Here is a 21,928-nt window from a genome sequence, read left to right on the forward strand (position 1 = left end):
TATCTGAGATCTATTTGAGGAGCTCAATAATATATACAAAAAAAATGACAAAATGGTTTCATGGGTGTCATATAATAATTCTCAGCTATCCAAAAATCATATATGATATAATTGGTGTTTTAGTAACAAAAGCTGAGGGAAGCTGAGAACATTGACTTTACTCTTAGTTTACGGCACAGAAGTGTATCACATATTTAATTATTGAAGGCACCGACCCATGAAAACACAGTCTCGAGTGGTGAATATATAAAAGACGTCCTGACAATGTCCAGTCTACACCCCAGCTGTAATAACTGTAAAGAAAGTTAGGCTTCAGGACTTGACACAAATCCCCTTGATCTATAGAGATGCAAGAGCAGATAAGCAGGGCTTCCACCAGCCCTTCTCTGGATGAGGCCGATGAAGATGACAATGATTATAGCGGGATGGTGTTTCCTCGTTTCCTTTGTAGACCTCTTCGCAGTTTGTGGCTTCTGTAGCCACTGTGACCAAAGTTTGCAGAATTAAAAGGAGTTGTCCAGCCGCTTCACTGTGGCAGAGCAGGTAATGACAACAGATGGTGGAAAATTCAGAGAGCATGCTTCAGGCAGGAAAGTAGAGGAAACAGAAATGCAGAAGGTAGAATCCATACTATTCAAAGGGGATGAACCATGCTCTGATAATATTGGGAAAGGCATGCAGTATGGTAAAACAGAAGTCCAAGGTTTATTATGCAGGTACAATGTTGTCTGAAAGTAATCGGTGATCAGCTGACTCCATGTTACCTATTTCAGCCTAATTTGTGTAGGTAATTGGTTGATCAGCCACCATTGAACGAACGATCCTCTAGTGAACGACTGTCGATGCTGATGCAACCATCCATATTTTAGACCATACTGGCCATAACAGTCATTCAAACTGGTCATCCATGCTTAATGACAAAAGGAAAAAAGATAAACAATCTTTCTGGGAGCATTCTTTCAAAGAAAGATCATTTGCGGGCAAAAAATCTTAACAAAATATTCATCCAAATATTGCCAGAAAATGTAAAACATCCAGACAAAAGAGTGTATGATTTATCGGCTAAAATTATTCTGTGAGATTTCACCCTACCAACGTTCATTTCAGTTGAAATCGTCCATTTTCATCAACATTAGTCTAATCGGTTTGAATACCTTAATAGTACCTCAGAAACAAAATCCCCACAAATCACCCATGTATGGCATCCTTTACATTACTAATACTTGACTGTAATATGTGATTTGTTCCAGAATGCTTTTATGGTAAAATACTTGCATATAATTATGGCATCTAACAAATGCTGAGTCGGAACAGCAGGGAAACGTGGGACAAAAGACCCACAATCGGCAGTAAGGTGATCGAGCACTTAAAATCCCTCTGGTGACCACAATTTCCCTCATTGTGAAAGGGTTAGACAAGTACAGTGCAGAGGAACAGCAGGAGAAAGACTCAAGTCTCTTTAATAATTCATCAGGCATTAGAGTGCAGTTACAGCCTGTGGTGCTCAGAAGACGGGATACATTTCCCAATCCCATGATCAGCGATGTCCAACTCGCAAGGAGGATCTCACGTTGCGCTCTTTGGTGATCTCAGTGCATTAACTGGCTACACAATCCCATTCCTTCCATCCCTAGAGATGGCATGAGCGCTGTGCCATCCTGATAACACCGTGGATGGTAGCATCACCTTTCATCCATCTCAAATGAATCCACAGGAAGGCACAGAGGGAAGCAGGGATCTCTGCCAAAGAGAACTATTGAGTTTGCTCCAAACTGCTAGTTTTTGTAAAGACTTTATGTGAATTGATGGTTTATGGTACACATTATAGAAGGGATGACAATGCTATTCTGCATTTTATCCAATAATCAACCAATTTGTGTCTTAAAACGTACGTTTCATTGTTTACTGACACAACAACAATACATTTAGGAGAAAAGCAAGAACTGAAACCATAGCAATAGTGAAATATTCTTGAGGTCTATACGCTGCTGAAGTCAATGCAGGGGATGTACCCAATTCATATAGCACAGACCTAGGTCACATCTGGAACCCTGACTATCCCAGTATGGACGGCAGGCCAAGAAAGGTGGATGGCTGAAAACATTGGCCCACGGGTGACGCCATGCTGCTGTGCCCCATTCCCTACCCGTCGTCCCGATTTCACCAATATCCGCATCTTTAGGATGCAAACAGCAGTGAATAAAGGGATGGATAAGGGGGCCACCCGCTCCTCCTTTCCACCATTCAGCTCTTGCAACAGAGACAGCAGACGTGATGCAGTCACTACACTGTGTCTGCTGTGCGGAGCGTCAGTGCACACAACAAAGAGCGTAGCATAGTGCTGGGGCAACGGAAGCAAGAGGAGTATTTGTATGTGTAAATGAGTGTCTGTATATTGGATGGCTAGGTGGGTGCTCATACTGTATATAGAGGCATGTGGGGGGCTCATACTGTATATAAGGGGACTGTGTGGGGCTCATACAGTATATAATTATAATATGTTAATATTGAACAGAATTAATTTCAGCCTATTGGTTTGGCTCTCAATAGTCATGGTCTCTCATATGGACCCTTGGGAAAATGAACTGCCCATCCCTGTTGTAGTAGGGTAGTAGGTTAGCTATGACCTGTCTAGGTGATATACTTAGTATTTACTTACCATTTTGTCTTACATTGTGCTTAATGTTATTATCATAACTTAAAGTATGAGATCTATTAATGTAGCCTTCTTTTATACAGGGGTCAATGTCAAAATGCTAGAAATGTTGTCATTAGTGTCAAAGAGAAGCGGGCTGAACGATCAGACCATACAGCGTCAATGCAGAGGTTGGTAGCCTGCAGTAATATGAAGTGTTAATTGACTCTGAAGTACCTATTGCAGCATTGTCGATGTGCTGTGCTTGGCACTGAGCTCGGTGGGACAGTTTAGACGGACAGTACTTTACAGATAATGGAAGACAAAAGAATAATGTACAATCCACATGAGACATTAGAGCTCTCAGATGGAAATGATATTCATATCAAGGACTATAAGCTGGGCTTGCATGCTTGGTCAGAGGAAGACTGAGATTTCTGAGGCAGGTAGAACACCGTCAATCACCTGCGATTATCTCCCTTAGATGCACAGGAAAACTAAAGAATTGTTTAAGTCCAGACTTTTACATATTTTGGTCTGTAAAATATCACTTTTAGGTTTTTGTCATGCCTTTCTCTCATATGAAAGTCTCTTTTAAAGAAGTGATTTATAGTCCAGTCCTTAGGGTGCCCTAGTGGTCACTTTCAGAGATTAATCTTTAAACCGTTAAATTCTAACATTATACATGATTTTTAAGCCGTTTATCAGTCTTACCCTATTAGAGCAAATTATAGGATTGTCTCCTTAATGAAATGCTGATCTCCAAAGTTTAAACTGCATTGAAATGTCAACCTTTCATAGAGAAGCACCAGTACAGAAAAAAAACATTGAAGCCCTGACACAATGCTGCCCTTCACTATTTCAACATTTCAAACCAATGCAGAAAACATTCAGTTTCTTTGGTACATCATTTTCTTTGGGGTGTCTTACATTTTATGTCTAATAGATGGTTCGAAAAATTCCTTGATTTGGTGGAATGTAGACATTCATCAGTTCTGTATTTTAGAAAAGATTATTACATTCTAACGGGATATATTGTTGGGCATCTTACTCCTTTTCCTGGTAATGCGTATGCTAGACAACGCGCCATCATCTAAAATAGCGATCGTCTGTCTCCTTCAACTGCTTCTACATTAGTGAGAACAATGACAGATGACTATTCATTTTCCACTGAAATAAGCCTCAAATTGAATTCTCTTTGCATCTAAATTATCACGCCAGCAGAAAATTAAAGTTTGTGCACTAGATCTGTTGTAATTGTTGACTTCCTGAGGTCTTCACACTCAGATTGTTTGTGGTGCCGCCGGATTATAAAGTGTAATGCAGCGGTCATCAGCAACAGAAAACTCAAGTTCAAGAAGTTCAATGACTTCGAACTATATGTACAGCCATCGATCCTGACAGGTTTTTTTATACAATTTTCTGCCTGGTTTTAGATTATGTTTAACCTAATATTGAAGATAAATGATTTGGCACGATGGATAGATTGAGGAGACTGTATATCTTTACAAGACGGTGGTTTCAGAGAGGGCTTGGTGCGGTGATCACACACCAGGGTTCAGAAGGGGCGGCCATACTCTGCAATTTGCATTCGCTCAGGGAAATTTCTCAGATGAAAATAACATGAAGGGGAGGGAGGGAATAGGAGCAGATCCACGGCACGGAGATAAAAGAACTCTTTAATATATGACCTTGCAGAGTCGCAGAGCAATAATTAAATGCCTGGATGAGCAGAGCAGCTTGCAGTAACACAGCTAGAAGAAAATGGACATGTCATTATCCACAGCCAAACAGATACTAACCCTCTTCCCTGTGGGACCACCCTTACCCCAAGCTGTGAAATGCTAAAGCAGAACACCAGTTGGGAAACATGCTCTCAGCATGAACAAAGGTGCCAAAGTTGGTATTCATAGACTATATTGGCAAAAATATTGGGACTCCGCTTTTAAAGACTGAATTAGATTTTTCATTCCCATTGCCACAGTTGTATAAAGTCAAACACCTAGCCCTGAGGTCTGCCTTTACAAGTATTGGTAAAAGAATGGATCATTAGAAAAAAAACTGAATTCTGAACCATTTCCCTCTCTCTCAGGCAAAAGTACCAGATCCAGCAAATTCTTATCCGCTGTTGCTGGCAACTTTATCTTCCAAAACGTAGAGAAGACAAATGATGCCCTGCCTTAACCAGAATCACCGAGCATCTGAGGTGAGCCTAAAGTGGTAGCTTTAATCACTAAATATTTCTTTATCTTCCATTATTTGATTTTCTTGATGAGTTTAGCTGCACCCATCATTGAGGTCAAAAATATTTAGTTTTTTAAACGTTCTCTTACTTTCTCTATATACTTCATAACGTTTCCCAATTTTTTTAATTTATGGCTTGCTCTATGGCTTCATCCTATTTTTCCAATGCTGGTCGGTTTAAGATTTGCAGAATTCTGAAACACTGCCCTAGAACATTGCATGATGTCCATTACCATTATGAAGAACTGCATACAATGAATGGTTATGAATGAGGTTATGAGTGCCGTGTCCCGCAAGTATCCAAAGGTCAAAGATAAATCACAGTCTAATGAAAAGTGCATTGCGCTCAGGAGGTAGATAAAGGTAAAGAGAGGTAGAGACAAAGGGTGTGTGGGCAAGGGCCATGCACATTTCAGCATGCGCTGATGGGACCATACGGACAGGCACATATTACAGGCAGGCACCAAAGTTACAGGGAAGAGGAGAGGAATTAAGCACGATCACGGGTCGATAGGGGTCTGCAGAAGAAAAAGCTCTGTACGGCTCTGCTGTATCCCCCATGGGGGGTGGGGCGGACCAGACGTGCCAATCTGTATCTGGATAAGAAGTGAAAGGGACCAACCTTCTCGCTGATCTGAGAGATGGAAGTTTGATTGAATGGCGGTGCGATGAGGATGACGAGGAAGTAGAAAGACAAGGAGAAACACAGAGAGAGTAAAAACAGAAAACTGCATGTGTACGTGACAGACACACACACAACTCGCACAGTGCACACAAAAGCATGATGTTCCACGTGGCTGCACCTGACATTACAGTCTGACCATACACACGACACACCCCATCGCTACAGCACTTTACTCCAGTATTGTGCAGAACTCCGTTCTTCTATTGCAGAAGACTCTAGTCTATGCCATTCGATTTAGGGGATTGTTTGAGTCTTAGTAAACTGAGACATCAATATCATATACAACATCAAATGATAAGATACCAGGTGCCGGACAGGGGAGAAACATTGATGTGTATGCCATTTTTATTTTGATCCATTTGGGGCGATGGTCGTCATATTTAGGAGTGATTGTTTGTTCGGGAGAGAAACGCAAACAAAACCACTTATTCCCAGTATAGTCACAGATCTGAATTGTGGTTGTCACTGGGATAGGCTAATTGTACACTGTACACCCATACACATTAGACACAGTGAATTCTCAGGATAATGAGAAATCCTGAACACTCATCAAATGCTCCGTATGTCTTCAAATGCAAAATTTGTTAGAAAGAAGGGGGCGCCTATTATTTCAGATGCAACCGTGATTTAACTGGAATGTCAGCCATCAAGACAATGTAAAGGTCCTTATAATTAATCAGAGAGACATCAAACATTGTTAACGGTGCACGTTCATGCAAGGAAGGCAGCATCTTAGCAAATGAGCTTGTATACACATGAAATCTGCAGAAAGTATTTTAAGGACATGGCTCAGTAGAAACTGACTGCTAGATGTGTTTGTAAACCTCAAAGCAGACCTGTCGCCAAATTTCATGATAAAACTGTATATTTAAACAGATCTTTTAGGCCTGATGAAGCTAAAATGTAAGTCTTAGGCCTGTCTTAGGCCTGTTTCACACCTAACTCTGGAAAAAAAAACCTGTCAGAATGGCTGCTTAATCCTCACATAAAACACTCATTTTAATATTAGGCAGGAAGACTTTCATAAAGCATTATACAGCTAATTATAGATGAAATTGTCACAGTTAGTACATCAGCCTCATCAGGTCTAAGAAATCTATTTAATAATATATGCGTTTCTGTAGTGAAATCTGGTGACAGATCCACTTTGGTACTTCAAACCACCTACACACGAACCTGAAAAAGTTGTCTGTACCTAAATACTGTATTACTGCGCTACTGTAAATACTGGTAGCAATGTAGTTCGTCTTAGGCCTATGTCACACCTAATTTCTTTTGTGTCAGTTAAAATCCGCCAAAATGCCGGAAAGCGGATCTGTTGCTAACTGATGTGAACGGATGCCACCGGACCGTTTTTTTTGACGGATCCGATGAATGAAGAATTTTAAAGGAACCGCAGCCCGGGAAGGAGAGAGAGAGAGAGAAGGAGAGAAGGAGAGAGAGAAGGAGAGAGAGAGAGAGAGAGAAGGAGAGAGAGAGAGAGAGAGAGAGAGAAGGAGAGAGAGAGAGAGAGAGAGAGAAGGAGAGAGAGAAGGAGAGAGAGAGAGAGAGAGAAGGAGAGAGAGAGAGAGAGAGAGAGAGAGAGAAAGGAGAGAGAGAGAAGGAGAGAGAGAGAGAAGGAGAGAGAGAGAGAGAGAGAGAGAAGGAGAGAGAGAGAGAGAGAGAGAGAGAGGAGAGAGAGAGAGAGAGAGAGAGAAGGAGAGAGAGAGGAGAGAGAGAGAGGAGAGAGAGAGAGGAGAGAGAGAGAGAGAGAGGAGAGAGAGAGGAGAGAGAGAGAGAAGGAGAGAGAGAGAGAAGGAGAGAGAGAGAGAGAAGGGAGAGAGAGAGAGAGAAGGAGAGAGAGAGAGAGAGAAGGGAGAGAGAGAGAGAGAAGGGAGAGAGAGAGAGAGAGAAGGAGAGAGAGAGAGAAGGAGAGAGAGAGAGAAGGAGAGAGAGAGAGAAGGAGAGAGAGAGAGAAGGAGAGAGAGAGAAGAGAGAGAGAGAGAGAGAAGGAGAGAGAAGGAGAGAGAAGGAGAGAGAAGGAGAGAGAGAGAGAGAAGGAGAGAGAGAGAGAGAAGGAGAGAGAAGGAGAGAGAGAAGGAGAGAGAGAGAGAGAAGGAGAGAGAGAGAGAGAAGGAGAGAGAGAAGGAGAGAGAGAAGGAGAGAGAGAGAGAAGGAGAGAGAGAGAGAAGGAGAGAGAGAAGGAGAGAGAGGAGAGAGAGAAGGAGAGAGAGAAGGAGAGAGAAGGAGAGAGAAGGAGAGAGAGAGAAGGAAAGAGAGAGAAGGAAAGAGAGAGAAGGAAAGAGAGAGAAGGAGAGAGAGAGAAGGAGAGAGAGAATTTTTTCCTGTTTGCCAGAAATGATTTCAAGGTTAAATTTCCGCCTGACTTCATTCCTCCGGGCATGCGCACTATAAAATGCGGATCCTGCAGCAAAAAAAAGTTGCATGGTCCGTCCAGGCATATCGGCGGACGCAAAAAAAATTCACGGATCCACAAAAAAACGGATCCAACGGATGGCCATCCGTCAAGATCCGCCGGTAATGCAAATCAATGGGGAAAAAAACGGATCCGCCAAAAAAAATGGCGGATCCGTTTTTTTTTGCAAAACGGTGGATTTTGACTCATGGTCAAAAACGGAAGTGTGAAACAGGCCTTAAACACACAGACATGCAAGAGTGGGTAATTTCTTATTATGCCGGGTAGTGGTTTGAGACCTTTGATAAGATACTGTGACATTTCCCAACTTTACACAGCATTCACTGAAGGGATAATAAGGTCAGATTATGTCACAGGCAATGGTTGGGACACATTACATTTTTTCCACTACCCTGAATATTCTTTCAGCTACATGGCAGCACACAGTAACTCTCCGACAGCACAATCACAACACACAGGCACTGCAACATCTTCGCCAACACAACAGCTTGCCATAACACACACACACAACCAGTATAAAAGGGGCCGATTGGCAATTGGGCAGAGTCCTGTAAAGACGACTGTTAGCAGCGTTCCATGGCCGGGTGATGAATTCTTACCACGCACGTAGAGATTAGCGGGAGCAGAGTAACGTGTCCCAGCACTGTTGGTGGCTACACATTCATACTTTCCCTGGTCAGATTCCTCGCTGTTTTCAATCTGCAGAGCTCCTGAAATGAAAGTAAAAAGGAAAGAGAAGAGAACAAATGAAAATCTGTAAACCTGTACTATTAGCCTAAACATATTCCTGTTCCGTAATCGATCCAACCAACCAACCATTTTCCTACACGGCATAACCAAGAGTCGTTTTTTAAAAGACCAAGTATCGGTTATTAAAGTCACTTTACTTGATACATGCAATTTCAATACAAGAATGCAGGACAAGAAATATTAACAAGGCCTTTAATTATTCTGGAGGGTCTGTACCAAGTTCTTTTAAGCACATTAAAAAGTCCTATCAGCTGTTGTGAATGTGCAAGATGTGAAAAGTCTCTTCAGAGTCTCCTCCTTGGACCTGAGAGGTGAAAGAAGTCTCACTGTGCTGCCATAATTTCTGTGCAGCACATCTAGAAAAAACATGGAGATAGTGGGATAATGCGAAAAGTTCATTGGAGTTCAGAATCATCCTTATTAGTGCGATTAAAGCGACCCTTCACCCTGGCACTGAAAAGAGACCATAAATTTGTCATAAAGATCAACTCTAAATGGTTCCCTCCCTAGGACTCCTCAGCTGAAATTGGCACTTCTGTCCTCTTGCATCCACAATGGCTGCCACAGTGGCATGGGGAGCAATGGTAAGTCCACAGCTCTCTTGCATTTCCCATGCCGAGTAAGCGTAGTTCAGACTTAGCAGGGCGCATTATGCCACTGCAGCAGCTGTCTTGGTTGCAGAATGCCGGTCTCCGTGGAAAGCACCAGAAAAGTGGTCTATATATTATAAATATGTAGTCATTTTTTTCAGTGCCAGGGTGAACAGTTGATTTGCTGTAAAACAGCTTGTCCCTACAGGACAGTAAAATTTTTTGTGCAGTGCTAACTTAAGAGTCTTAAGACTTAACTAAAGACTTAAGAGTCCAGAGCACTGTTCTCGGTACAGATCTGTGGGGGGAAAGATTAGCTCACCCTTCACTAGTGTGCCTCTATGGAGGGACAGTTCTTACTTTTGTCCCCTCTACTCTTGCAGACACTTGATTTAAAGGTTAGAGGCATTTGTGCTCCGGTGCCTGAAAGGGAGCAAGATAACACCTATAATGTGCTGCTAATGGGAGCAGAAAGTTCTCACACCCATAACTGATTATTTATGGTATCTATGTTCTCCTGCAACTCAGACATCTTAAAAGAAACATTGTGACAGCTCAAAGTCTGTTGGTCATCTGTTGGTTACAAGTATACAGTAGTGGTGGGTGGTATAACAGGGTAACTGCAGTGCCTCAGGAAAAGATAGCCTGTAACTGTGCAGTGTAATAACATTATAACAAAAACACATAGTAAATCCATTACTGCAACACATGAAGAGCAAGCTACGAACGCCTTGAAGCTTCTGATGCGGGTGTTAGTGGTTAGGACTTTGTGGGGTGGGCGACAATGATAATGAACAGGAAGAGCGTGAGGTTTGGAGGAACTTCATACAGAGGTTGTACCCTTTTTTATGAATGAGATCAAGAAGTTTAGGAAGAAGAATAATATCACATAACTGCAAGTGGATAAATATCGTTGACTGCTGCAGCCTCCCACTGTCATTGTAACATGTCCCTGTAGGTTTGAATGCATGGAATTTACCATACGCCCAACTTCTGAAATACGCGGCACCAATTCTTCCTGCTGTAGCTAACCATTCTTACATATGCTTTCTCAAGAGTAGTATAATCTATATTTAATCCATAAGTAGGCCTGTTAGGCAATGAGACCCTTCTATACTAACGAGGATATGACCCCAGTGAAGGAAGCGGTTACCGGCACTATTGCAGACACTGCAGAATTGCTCTGTGATTGTTTTCAGGAGTCTTCTTCTCCAGTGGACTAATATCAAATCTTAAAGTGGCAATAATCGTTTTATACGCAGATTATAAGCTAAAAATATAGGAGGACGACTAAAAAAATATGTGCAAACCTCAATTATACTGAGTAAACGATGTTTACTCTGTAAAAAAAAAAAGGGTACAGCCAGATTGTCAGCTCCTCGGCACAGCTGTGTGAAACACGAGAACAAACAGAATGTGAGATTGTTAATTGTGAATACGAATGAGCCCCCGAAGAGGTGATGGGAAGATGGTGGAAGCGGCATTGTGAGGAAGACCCCGGCATTCTTACCTCTGATCGGTGTACCACCTGGTGAGGTAATATGAATGCAAATAAGATTAGAAAGAAGCTGTTAGTAATAAGTATATAGGAGATACAGGGACATTTAGAGAGGATGGGTCGGGGACTGATTAACCTCTAGATAAACACGCCGCCATCCTTATGTGCCCATACAGAGGTTATCACCAGACATTTTAAACAGGTTCATTAAAAAAAAAAAAAAAAACACAACAGGAATTACACAGAAATAATCTGAAGGACTGGAGAGTGTTAGGTGAAGTCCGTCTTATCCAACAACACAGTGAGGAACACACACGTGTAACGGTACTGAGGCTCGGGGAGATCAATTGCTTAAAGGAGTTTATCCAAATGACAGCAGAAGACATAATGGGTTAGGGTCTGGCCCCTGGACCTTCTATAGATCCGAATAACGGGACAGTCCTATTTATGATTTAAATGTTTGAAAATATCACTTTAAATGGCGGAATATTTAAAAAAATGACAACCATTTTAAATTGTCACTATCTGCTGAGATTAAAACCTACTGCGCCTGCAGACAATCAATATCTTGATCGCTGCGGTAACAAGAAATGGAAATCACTGGATAATTTTCTCAGTGGGGTAACGCAAATCTCGCAGCGGTCACTGTTTGTTCCCCTTTATAAGTGGTGGGGAGGGGACATCCAGTCCACAATCAGTGCAGGTGAGGCCTTGTGAGCACTGGATACATGGGGCGATCGGGAACTGTAACAAGTCACATCCAATCCTTACTGATAGAAGATGCAACCGGTGGAGCCCCGTGCCCGTGTACACGGACGCCTACATTTATTCTGCATGTCTACCCCCAATCTCTGAACCAGCATATGGAAAGTTACTAAGGGTGTGTTCTCCGCACCGTGTCATTTAATAAAACCTTTGTGGACCAGGCTGTTAGTGGTTTAGTTTGTGGTCCTTACACAGACACCAATCATGGCTGCAATTTCACCTGGATTAATTTTACTGCAAAAAAAAAAAAAAGTAGCAGTTTTCAGAAGTGCACAGCCTGGAGTCATCGTCATCAGAGGTCTCCTCCTGTCTCACACGCTAATATCACACAGGGTGGTGGGATTTTCGGCACAGCCAAGCCAATATTTGCACTGAGCTCTGCCAAGGCAATATCATACTTTCTCCAGCAGTTTCCTCGCACAAGGAGAGCAGGAATGAAATGCAGTCGTCATGGAGACGATACGATTGAGCCTTCCTTCATTAAATGAGCCAAATTTCCCCGCCATTCCCTGCATCGCACATCCCATCCAAACGCAGTTATTTAACTTGTGCATCTCCAAAATGATCCACTTTAATAAGGCAGGTAAGGCACCCAGTCCTTGTCGTAATAAGCGTGTGGTTGGAAAGCTGCCACTGATAATATGGTTACTGACACAAAAAAGCCCAATCCTTTATACAGCGTTAATGGCGGTAGCCTATGATCGTAGCCCGCCATAGCAGTAAATAGTTCCACTCCATAAGTGTATATATATATATATATATATATATATATATATATATATATATATATATATATATATATATATATATATATATATATATATATATACCCATGTGCAGTTTTGCTATGGATATTTATTGTACTTATCTGTGATAATAAAGTTTGATATTTTTCTAATTTGGGTTGGATTCAATCACTGTGTTTCGCTGGGTATATATAATATGGTTACTGGCATCGGATAATTATCTAATGAGTCACTAGAGATCAGATCTGCCCATCTCTCCCACAGCAGAGACGTGTTGGAGGGATGTGGCCATGCAATATAAAAGGTTCTATTATACGAATGTTCTTGCAAAAATATACACACCTGCAGAAAAAAACACAGTGTTGATCTATGCCCACCATAGATGGAAGGGGAGTACATTCACCCCCACAAATGCCCTTTGATCTGAATAGTCCTGTGTTATTGTGGTTGTAATTCCTAATCCAATTTAATGGCTGTTTTCTTAAGTCATAACTGTTGTTTACTGCCCTGAGGGCCTCAGGTACTGGCGGTGTAACTTTGGGAAGTGCACGCCAAATCACAGCTTAGCAGTTCTGCGGTTTGGGGCACAGGGGCTAATACAGGTTTTGTAATAGAGCTCTAAAGATTCATTAAAGGGAGTCTGCCACCCCAAAATGAGCTTTCACAATATAAAAAAATCATACTAACACTGTACTCTTTACGGTTAGTGCCTGAGAAAATAGTTGGTAATTGTATGTTAATAAACGGGCTTTGGTGCACACTTGGCATGGCCAAGAGTTCCGTGCACAGTTACGCCCCCTTATTTTCTAAGTTGGAGGCTTTTCCCACTTCTGATTGACAGCGAGAGCTCCCCAGAGCAAGAGCTACAATCAACCGTCATGTGTGTACCGACACAATGCCTGGCTGTGCTTTTCTCTCTGGCTCCTCTCTGCTGATGCCACTCGCTATCCTCCAGTGTGCGGCGTCAGCAGAGAGGAGCCAAGGAGTGGAACGCCCCCGGCCACTGTGTCCGCATGCGACCGGGTACATGCAGTGTCTCTGTGGTGGCATACAGCTGATCGTCGGGAGTGCCGAGTGTCCAACGCCCACCGATCAGATGTGGATGACCTACACTAAAGATTGATCTACCAAAGTCTTTCCCTTGTGCAGCAATGAAGAAAAAAAAAAAGTCACAGATGTCACTTTTGGCAACATCACAATCAAAACAAGGGTTCCAGAATCAGCAACATAAGTCCGTTTTCATTATCCAGATATTAAAGATCTTGGTGCAAAATTTCACGACTGAATATATAATAAAATCACTTAATGGGTTTTTCGTCCAGACAGCAGCCTGGCATTTCCATCTGTCTTGGGTCATGGTAACTATCATTTGTGAGAGATGCCAGAACTGTGAAGGTTAAGCATGGGCTACACATGATAATATTGTATATGCCATCTCATCAAGCTTTGATTTGCAGTCAGATTTCAGGGTGAAGACAAGATTGGCCATGTTCTTTTACACGAAGCAATTGCACAAATGAAAATATACACACAAAAGAACATGGCCAAATGAAAATATACACACCACCCTTCAGATACAAGAGAAAAATGTTTGTTGTTTATTGTATATATTTTAAGCTGTTCACATAAAAAAATTCTACCAGTGTGATTAATGGTTCGCTATTTTTTTTGCACTCATGATGCTCGTCAGTAGAGAGGATGAATATTGAGAGATCTGGCTCATGATATGAACACAATTCCTTAGATTACTGCTACCAATTGCCAAAAAAGTCTTTAAAGGGAATACTGTCAATAGGTTTGTGCTATCCTAAGAACACCATGATATAGAGATAGACCCTAATTCTAGGAATGTGTCACTACTGGGCTGCTTGCTGTAGTTCTGATAAAATCACCGTTTTATCAGCAGATTATAATTAGAGGACTAGTAACCCTGCTATCATGTAGTCCATCACATTCATGAAAATTGTGTAACCCCGACAACACCACTGATTGGCAAATTTCTGCCTATACACAGTGTACACATAAAGCAGCCAATCAGTGGTGTGGGTGGGGTTATGCAGGGCTCAGCATTCACACAACTGGTAGATCTTCCGCAGAGAAAACTGTGATTTTTGTTAATTTATTTTGCCACGATTATATTGTTGTGTAAATAAGCTGGTGATCATCTGATGAGAGAGAAAAACAGTGAAATTATCTTTTGTGCAGCATAAGAGATCATCGTTCTCAGCAGTGCGCTTTCCAGTGTAAACAGGACTCACCCGGCAGAGAACTATGGCAGCCTACAGTCATATGTTAAAGTTTGGGAACCCGTATTAATGTTAACCTTTTTTCTTTATAACAATTTTGTTTTTTTCAACAGCTATTTCAGTTTCATATATCTAATAACTGATGGACTCCGTTATATTTCTGGATTCAATTGAGGTTTATTGTACTAACAGAAAATGTGCAATCTGCATTTAAACAAAATTTGACCGGTGCAAAAGTATGGGCACCTCAACATAAAAGTGACATTAATATTTCGCAGATCCTCCTTTTGCAAAAATAACAGCCTCTAGTCGCTTCCTGTAGCTATTAATGAGTTCCTGGATGAAGGTATTTGTGACCATTCCTGTTTACAAAACAATTCCAGTTCAGTTAAGTTTGATGGTCGCCGAGCATGGACAGCCTGCTTCAAATCATCCCACAGATGTTCAATGATATTCAGGTCTGGGGACTGGGATGGCCATTCCAGAACATTGTAATTGTTCCTCTGCATGAATGCCTGACTAGATTTGCTGTGTTTTGGATCATTGTCTTGCTGAAATATCCATTCCCTGCGTAACTTCAACTTCGTCACTGATTCTTGCACATTATTGTCAAGAATCTGCTGATACCGAGTTGAATCCATGCGACCCTCAACTTTAACAAGATTCCCGGTGCCAGCATTGGCCACACAGCCCCAAAGCATGATGGAACCTCCACCAAATTTTACTGTGGGTAGCAAGTGTTTTTCTTGGAATGCTGTGTTTTTTAGCCTCCATGCATAACACCTTTTTGTATGACCAAACAACTCAATCTTTGTTTCATCAGTCCACAAGACCTTCTTCCAAAATGTAACTGGCTTGTACAAATGTGCTTTTGCAGACCTCAGGCGACTCTGTTTGTGGCGTGCTTGCAGAAATGGCTTCTTTCGCATCACTCTCCCATACAGCTTCTCCTTGTGCAAAGTGCGCTGTATTGTTGACCGATGCACAGTGACACCATCTGCAGCAAGATGATGCTGCAGGTCTTTGGAGGTGGTCTGTGGATTGTCCTTGACTGTTCTCACCATTCTTCTTCTCTGCCTTTCTGATATTTTTCTTGGCCTGCCACTTCTGGGCTTAACAAGAACTGTACCTATGTTCTTCCATTTCCTTACTATGTTCCTCACAGTGGAAACTGACAGGTTAAATCTCTGAAACAACTTTTTGTATCCTTCCCCTGAACCGCTATGTTGAATAATCTTTGTTTTCAGATCATTTGAGAGTTGTTTTGAGGAGCCCATGATGCCACTCTTCATAGGAGAATCAAATAGAACTACTTGCAAGTGGCCACCTTAACCCCTTCCTGACATCAGACGTACTATCCCGTCCATGGGACCCGGGCCCCCCCGACACGTTAACCCCTTGCACACCGCGATCAAACATGATCGCGGTGTACCGGGAGTTAAAGGGAAGCTTCGGCAGGGAGGGGGCTCCCTCCGTGCTTCCCTGAGCCCCCCACGGCAGCGCAATGTGCAGCGCTGCTGCGGAGGACTCCTTTCCTCCAGGCCCCCGGATCCAAGATGGCGACGGGGGCCTTCGGGGGCCTGGAGGAAGCTGGTTTCCTCAGTGCCTGCAAAGCGCAGGCATGAGGAAGCCTTGTGCACTGCCTGTGACAGATTGCTGATCTGTCACAGTGATCTGTGATGTGACAGATCAGCGATCTGTCACAGGACAGTGATGTCCCACCTGGGACCATGTAATAAAGTTAAAAAAAATTTAAAAAAAAGTGTAAAAATAATTTAAAAAAAAAAAAAAAATCGCCAAATAAATTAGTAAGTAAAAAAAAAAAATATTCCCCAATAAATTCATTTTTTGAAAATAAAAAAACAAAACAATAAAAGTACACATATTAGGTATCGCCGCGTCCGTAACGACCCGCCCTATAAAACTGTTCCATTAGTTAACCCCTTTAGCGAACCCCTTAAAAAATAAAAATAAAAAACGAAGCAAAAAATAATGATTTATTATCATACCGCCAAACAAAAAGTGTAATAACGCGCGATCAAAAAGACGCATATAAATATCCATGGTACCGCTGAAAACGTCATCTTGTCCCGCAAAAAAACAAGCCACCACACAGCATCATCAGCGAAAAAATAAAAAAGTTATAGCTCGCAGAATAAAGCGATGCAAAAATAATTATTTTTTATATAAAATAGTTTTCATTGCATAAAACCGACAAAACATAAAAAAACGACCTAAATGAGGTATCGCTGTAACCGTACTGACCCGAAGAATAAAACCGCTTTATCAATTTTACCGCACGCGGAACGGTGTAAACGCACTCCCCCAAAAGAAATTCATGAAACGCTGGTTTTTGTTCATTCTGCGTCCCAAAAATCGGAATAAAAAGCGATCAAAAAATGTCACGTGCCCGAAAATGGTACCAATAAAAACGTCCGATCTCAATTCCAGCCAAAAACGTCAAATGGCGCTGCTTCCCTTCCGAGCTCTGCCATGCGCCCAAATAGTGGTTTACCCCCACATGTGGGGTATCAGCATACTCCGGACAAATTGCACAATAACTTTTAGGGTCCTGTTACCCTTGGGAAAATAAAAATTGGGGTGAAAAGATCATTTTTGTGGAAAAAATATGATTTTTTAATTGTACCGCTGTACGTTATAAACTTCTGTAAAGCCCTTGTGGGTTCAAAGTTCTCACCACATATCTAGATAAGTTCCTTGGGGGGTCTAGTTTCCAAAATGGGGTCACTTGTAGGGGGTTTCCACTGTTTAGGTACATCAGGGACTCTCCAAACGTGACATGGCGTCCGATCTGAATTCCAGCCAATTTTGCATTGAAAAAGTCAAACGGCGCTCCTTCCATTCTGAGCTCTGCCAGGCGCCGAAACAGTCGTTCCCCCCCACAAATCAGGTATCAGCGTACTCAGGACAAATTGCACAATAACTTTTGCAGTCCAATTTCTCCTGTTACCCTTGGTAAAATAAAAAAAATTGAACCTGAAGTATTTTTTTTGTGAAAAAAAGTTAGATGTTCATTTTTTTTTAAATATTCAAAAAAATTCCTGTGACGCACCTAAAGGGTTAATAAACTTCTTGAATGTGGTTTTGAGTACCTTAAGGGGTGCAGTTTTTAGAATGGTGTCACTTTTGGGTATTTTCTATCATATAGACCCCTCAAAGTGGCTTCAAATGTGATGTGGTCCTAAAAATAAAATGGTGTTGTAAAAATGAGAAATCGCTGGTCAACTTTTAACCCTTATAACTTCCTAACAAAAAAAAATTTTGGTTCCAAAATTGTGCTGATGTAAAGTAAACATGTGGGAAATGTTAGTTATCAAGTTTTTTGTGTGCCGTATCTCTGTGATTTAAGGGCATAAAAATTCAAAGTTGGAAAATTGCGAAATTTTCAAAATTTTTGCCAAATTTCCGTTTTTTTTAACAAATAAACGCAAGTTATTTGAAAGAAATTTTACCACTAACATGAAGTACAATATGTCACGAGAAAACAATGTCAGAATCACCGGGATCCATAGAAGCGTTCCAGAGTTATGACCTCATAAAGGTACAGTGGTCAGAATTGTAAAAATTGGCCCGGTCATGAACGTGCAAACCACCCTTGGGGGTGAAGGGGTTAAATACCTTTTCTCATGATTTGATACACCTGGCTATGAAGTTCAAAGCTCAATGAGATTACAAAACAAATTTAGTGCTTCAGGAAGTCAGTAAAAAGTAGTTAGGAGTGTTTGTTCAAATCAAGAAAATAAGGGTGCCCATACTTTTGCACCGGTCAAATTTTGTTTAAATGCAGATTGCACATTTTCTGTTAGTACAATAAACCTCATTTGAATCCAGAAATATAACTGAGTCCATCAGTTATTAGATATATGAAACTGAAATAGCTGTTGCAAAAACCAAAATTGTTATAAAGAAAAAAAGGTTAACATTAATAGGGGTGCCCAAACTTTAACATATGACTGTATCTATATACAGTAGATTGCCTCATTTGCTTTGGTCTAACTGTATAGGCAGTGAAATGACTGCCGATCAATGCAAGTGTACCAATCGGCAGTCGTATTGTGCTGTCAGTTGATATGTGTAAACGTAACTTAAGTAACAAATCAATGGAATCAGGGTCTCTTCCCCTACATCATGCTGCTTTCATAAGGGGTAGCAAAGCCTGGTGACAGATTCCCTTTAAAGGGAACCTGTCTGCACTCATGTCTGTTTCAATAAATACTTCTAGTTCTCATTAAATAACAGTGAAGCATCTTTCTCCATAACTGTGTTGTGGCATCACTCCATTATTCCGCCTAGAAATTCATGAAGACATTGACAAGAGATATGGGAACGTCCAGAATTGTCAAAGGGGTGTGCCGCTACGCTAATGTTTAATAACAGCAATGATTGGACAATTTTCAGGATGTACAAGGACTCTACTACAAATGATAACACCATTGCCCCAAGCCATCCAAAAGTGGGCAGAGTTGACCAGGACTGAAGCATTAATGCCAAAAGTTCCAACATTTTTGCACTAATATTTTGAGACATTACAGGTTTTTTTTTCACCAGAATTGTGGTCAAAACAGTTGGGTGAATTGGTACCAAATTTACATTTTATTCTTAATTTTCTAGGAGGAAAAATAGAGGAACATTGCATTGCATAGTTGTAAGAAAAGATGCTCTCGAATTACTCTTACATGGAGCATACAAGTATTTACTAAAGCAGACAAGTCAGGAAAGGTAATAGACTAGAATGTGACGTGGCACTACTGGTGCGGTGCTCAAGTAGAGTCCCAAACCAGTAATAGTGACAAAGAAAACTTGGCACTCAACTTATGTGGATGAATAAGGTAGTATTTATTACAGTCAGTGGTACAAAATCCAGACGTTTCGGTTCAAATTGACCTTCATGAGTGTACCGACTGCTATGTATAGCAAGACGATAATGAAAGGGAGCAAAGCGTGGTGTCCCAAAAAAAGGCTTATTTTTCTAATTTTAATGGATCAGGTCCTATGTAAGGAAGTACCTCTTAATAATGATGGTGCTGTTCATACTCCAAAGTATATCCTGCGGAATGCAGCGTCACTATGAAGTGAAGTGGCTGCTCGGGTTTAACGCGGTGTCCGCCGCTGGTTGCACATTGATGGTCAGCTTGGACAGAAAAGTCTGGATTTTGTACCACTGACTGTAATAAATACTACCTTATTCATCCACATAAGTTGAGTACCAAGTTTTCTTTCTCACTGTTACAGGAAAGGTAATGGGTCCCGATAAAGTCTTCCGCTCACCTACATGTAGACGTTGTATCTTAGGGATCCAATATGTCAAGTTCAGCGTTGTCATATAAACATGTAGACCCAAATTCCCATGTTTACATTCTCATGGAATAGCATCAGCTCTACGACTGCACAGATTTGGGGACTTCCATTGAAATCAAAAGAATATTTTAAAATGAAATAAAGGACTACAGATAATGGTGGTGAAGAACAGATTACAAGATCTGACATTTTATCTTTTGTGATGGAACATGTTTGTCAGGAAGTGTAACAATATATTTCACCCTCTTTCTATTTATTGTCCTATGTGCCTTTTGGGACTGTATAAAAGATTAAACTGAAGTGTGTAAATGTCATGTGTATACAGGCTCTTATGTTTTTTATGCGATCCTGTGAGCTTTGAGTCTATTGGCCTCCGGCATGAACATGTAACATGCTGATGCTGTTTTTCCAAGTGAATTGGTACCTTAGAAAGTTTTGGATTTGTTATGACAGACAAAGGCTTCCAATGGCATCATATCTACATCAACCAGTGGGTTATTAATCTCACTTTGTGTCAATGCAGGGAAGCATTTTGTATCCGTGTTTGAATTAGCAGGCAGCTTGTATTTAAAGGTCAGTTGCCTTTTGTGCCGCTGTCTAACATTCAGATGGTTGTGGATTTTTGGCAGTGGTGTTATTGTTCTGCAGGGATGATCCGTGTTATTTCAGGACAGAGAGAGTTAAACAAACAAGACAAAGAAGAAAAGCAGAATATCAAAGCACTTTACATTGATTCACAAAGTCCATCAGACATCTGATGCCCTGCAGCCCTCGATGGGCACTGGGAGTAATATATGGACAATTGAGATATGCATCCTGATTACTTCAAAGCTGTTCCAGCAGCTCCATGCAGGAATGAAAACTCCAGCAAAAAAAAGAATATCAATTTCTAGTCTCACACCAGTGACCAAATTCTGTCCATCCAAAAAGAGCATTGATAATGGTTCTTCATATGAAGGTTATATTTTATTTTATAGTTCAGCCAATCATATGTGAATAATATATGATGAATGTTATTTTATTTCTAGCCTAGAAATTCAACAGGTTTTACTCCAGCATTGCTGTGCAAATGCAGACTGCAAAAGACTTCAAAGTGTAAAAAAAGTGAAGATATTGGAAACCCCCAAGTTCCTATATGATGCAACCATCAGAAACCATTATGATCACCATCCACCATGACCAGAGTGCCATGATCAAAGCAAGTCATGAACAAATCCCACCATGACCAGAGATCGCAATAACTAATGTCTACCATAACTAGACAATGCAATGGCCAGTGCCCATCTAAACCAGAAAACACAATGGTTAGACAATGCCATGATCAGAAATCAAAACAGAGAAAAAGCAAGACCTGAGCCAATCCTGAAAACATTCCAGAGTGACCAGACTGCCATGACCAAGGCTCACCATAAGTATGGATATTATGGATATTGAGAACCCACCTAGAGCAAAAACCCCCACGACCAGAGTTCATAATGCACAAGGAACAAAAACTAGTACGATCTGATCTAACCATGTACAGATTCTAAAATGACCAGTGACCAAAACCCAACATAAATCGATGCTGCCATGACCAAGCCCTCAAAAAACACAGCACGCTATGAACAGGTGGCAACATGACCAGAGATGGCCGTTACTACATGGCACCTTCACCTCAGACCTCTAGAAGCCAGTCAACAGTAACCACACACCACCACAAAGTTCTGCAGGTCTCTGGACTGACTAGTTGCACTTTTTCTATTCTCAGATCATGAAAAGACGCTTGAAGGAATCAGAGCATGGTCTGCACATGATATCATCCGTATTTCCATTTTGACAGTTTATAGCATTGCAGATCTCCCATCCAGTCCAGGTGAAAAGCATTAACTTGTCTTGTGAACAACTACCTCTAATGTACAAGGATTCTTGTAAACTGTAAAAAAGGGTAGCCATGTCCTGCTTTTTCCTCTAAAGCTGGAGTCACACATAGCAATCTCGCTAGCGAGATCGCTGCTGAGTCACAACTTTTGTGACACAACAGCGATCTCACCAGCG

At 41.3% G+C, this 21,928-nt stretch overlaps 1 protein-coding gene across 15 annotated transcripts in view; it reads right to left on the reverse strand.

Moving 5' to 3' along the window:
- PTPRF (protein tyrosine phosphatase receptor type F) overlaps positions 1-21,928 on the reverse strand; it is a 1,130,165-nt gene that overhangs the window by 31,638 nt on the left and 1,076,599 nt on the right. For 8 of the 15 annotated variants that reach the window (XM_073544479.1, XM_073544478.1, XM_073544489.1 and 5 more), the window contains 2 exons: positions 10,831-10,848; positions 8,580-8,690 (listed from right to left, as the gene is read on the reverse strand). In XM_073544479.1, the coding sequence (XP_073400580.1) occupies positions 8,580-8,690; positions 10,831-10,848 (129 nt within the window). The remainder of the gene's footprint in view (positions 1-8,579; positions 8,691-10,830; positions 10,849-21,928) is intronic. The other 7 variants (XM_073544488.1, XM_073544484.1, XM_073544486.1 and 4 more) reach the window with 1 other exon arrangement.

Source organism: Dendrobates tinctorius, unplaced genomic scaffold (assembly GCF_039654945.1).
Source record: "Dendrobates tinctorius isolate UK_male_01 unplaced genomic scaffold, ASM3965494v1 ptg000138l, whole genome shotgun sequence".
Classification (NCBI taxonomy): domain Eukaryota; kingdom Metazoa; phylum Chordata; class Amphibia; order Anura; family Dendrobatidae; genus Dendrobates; species Dendrobates tinctorius.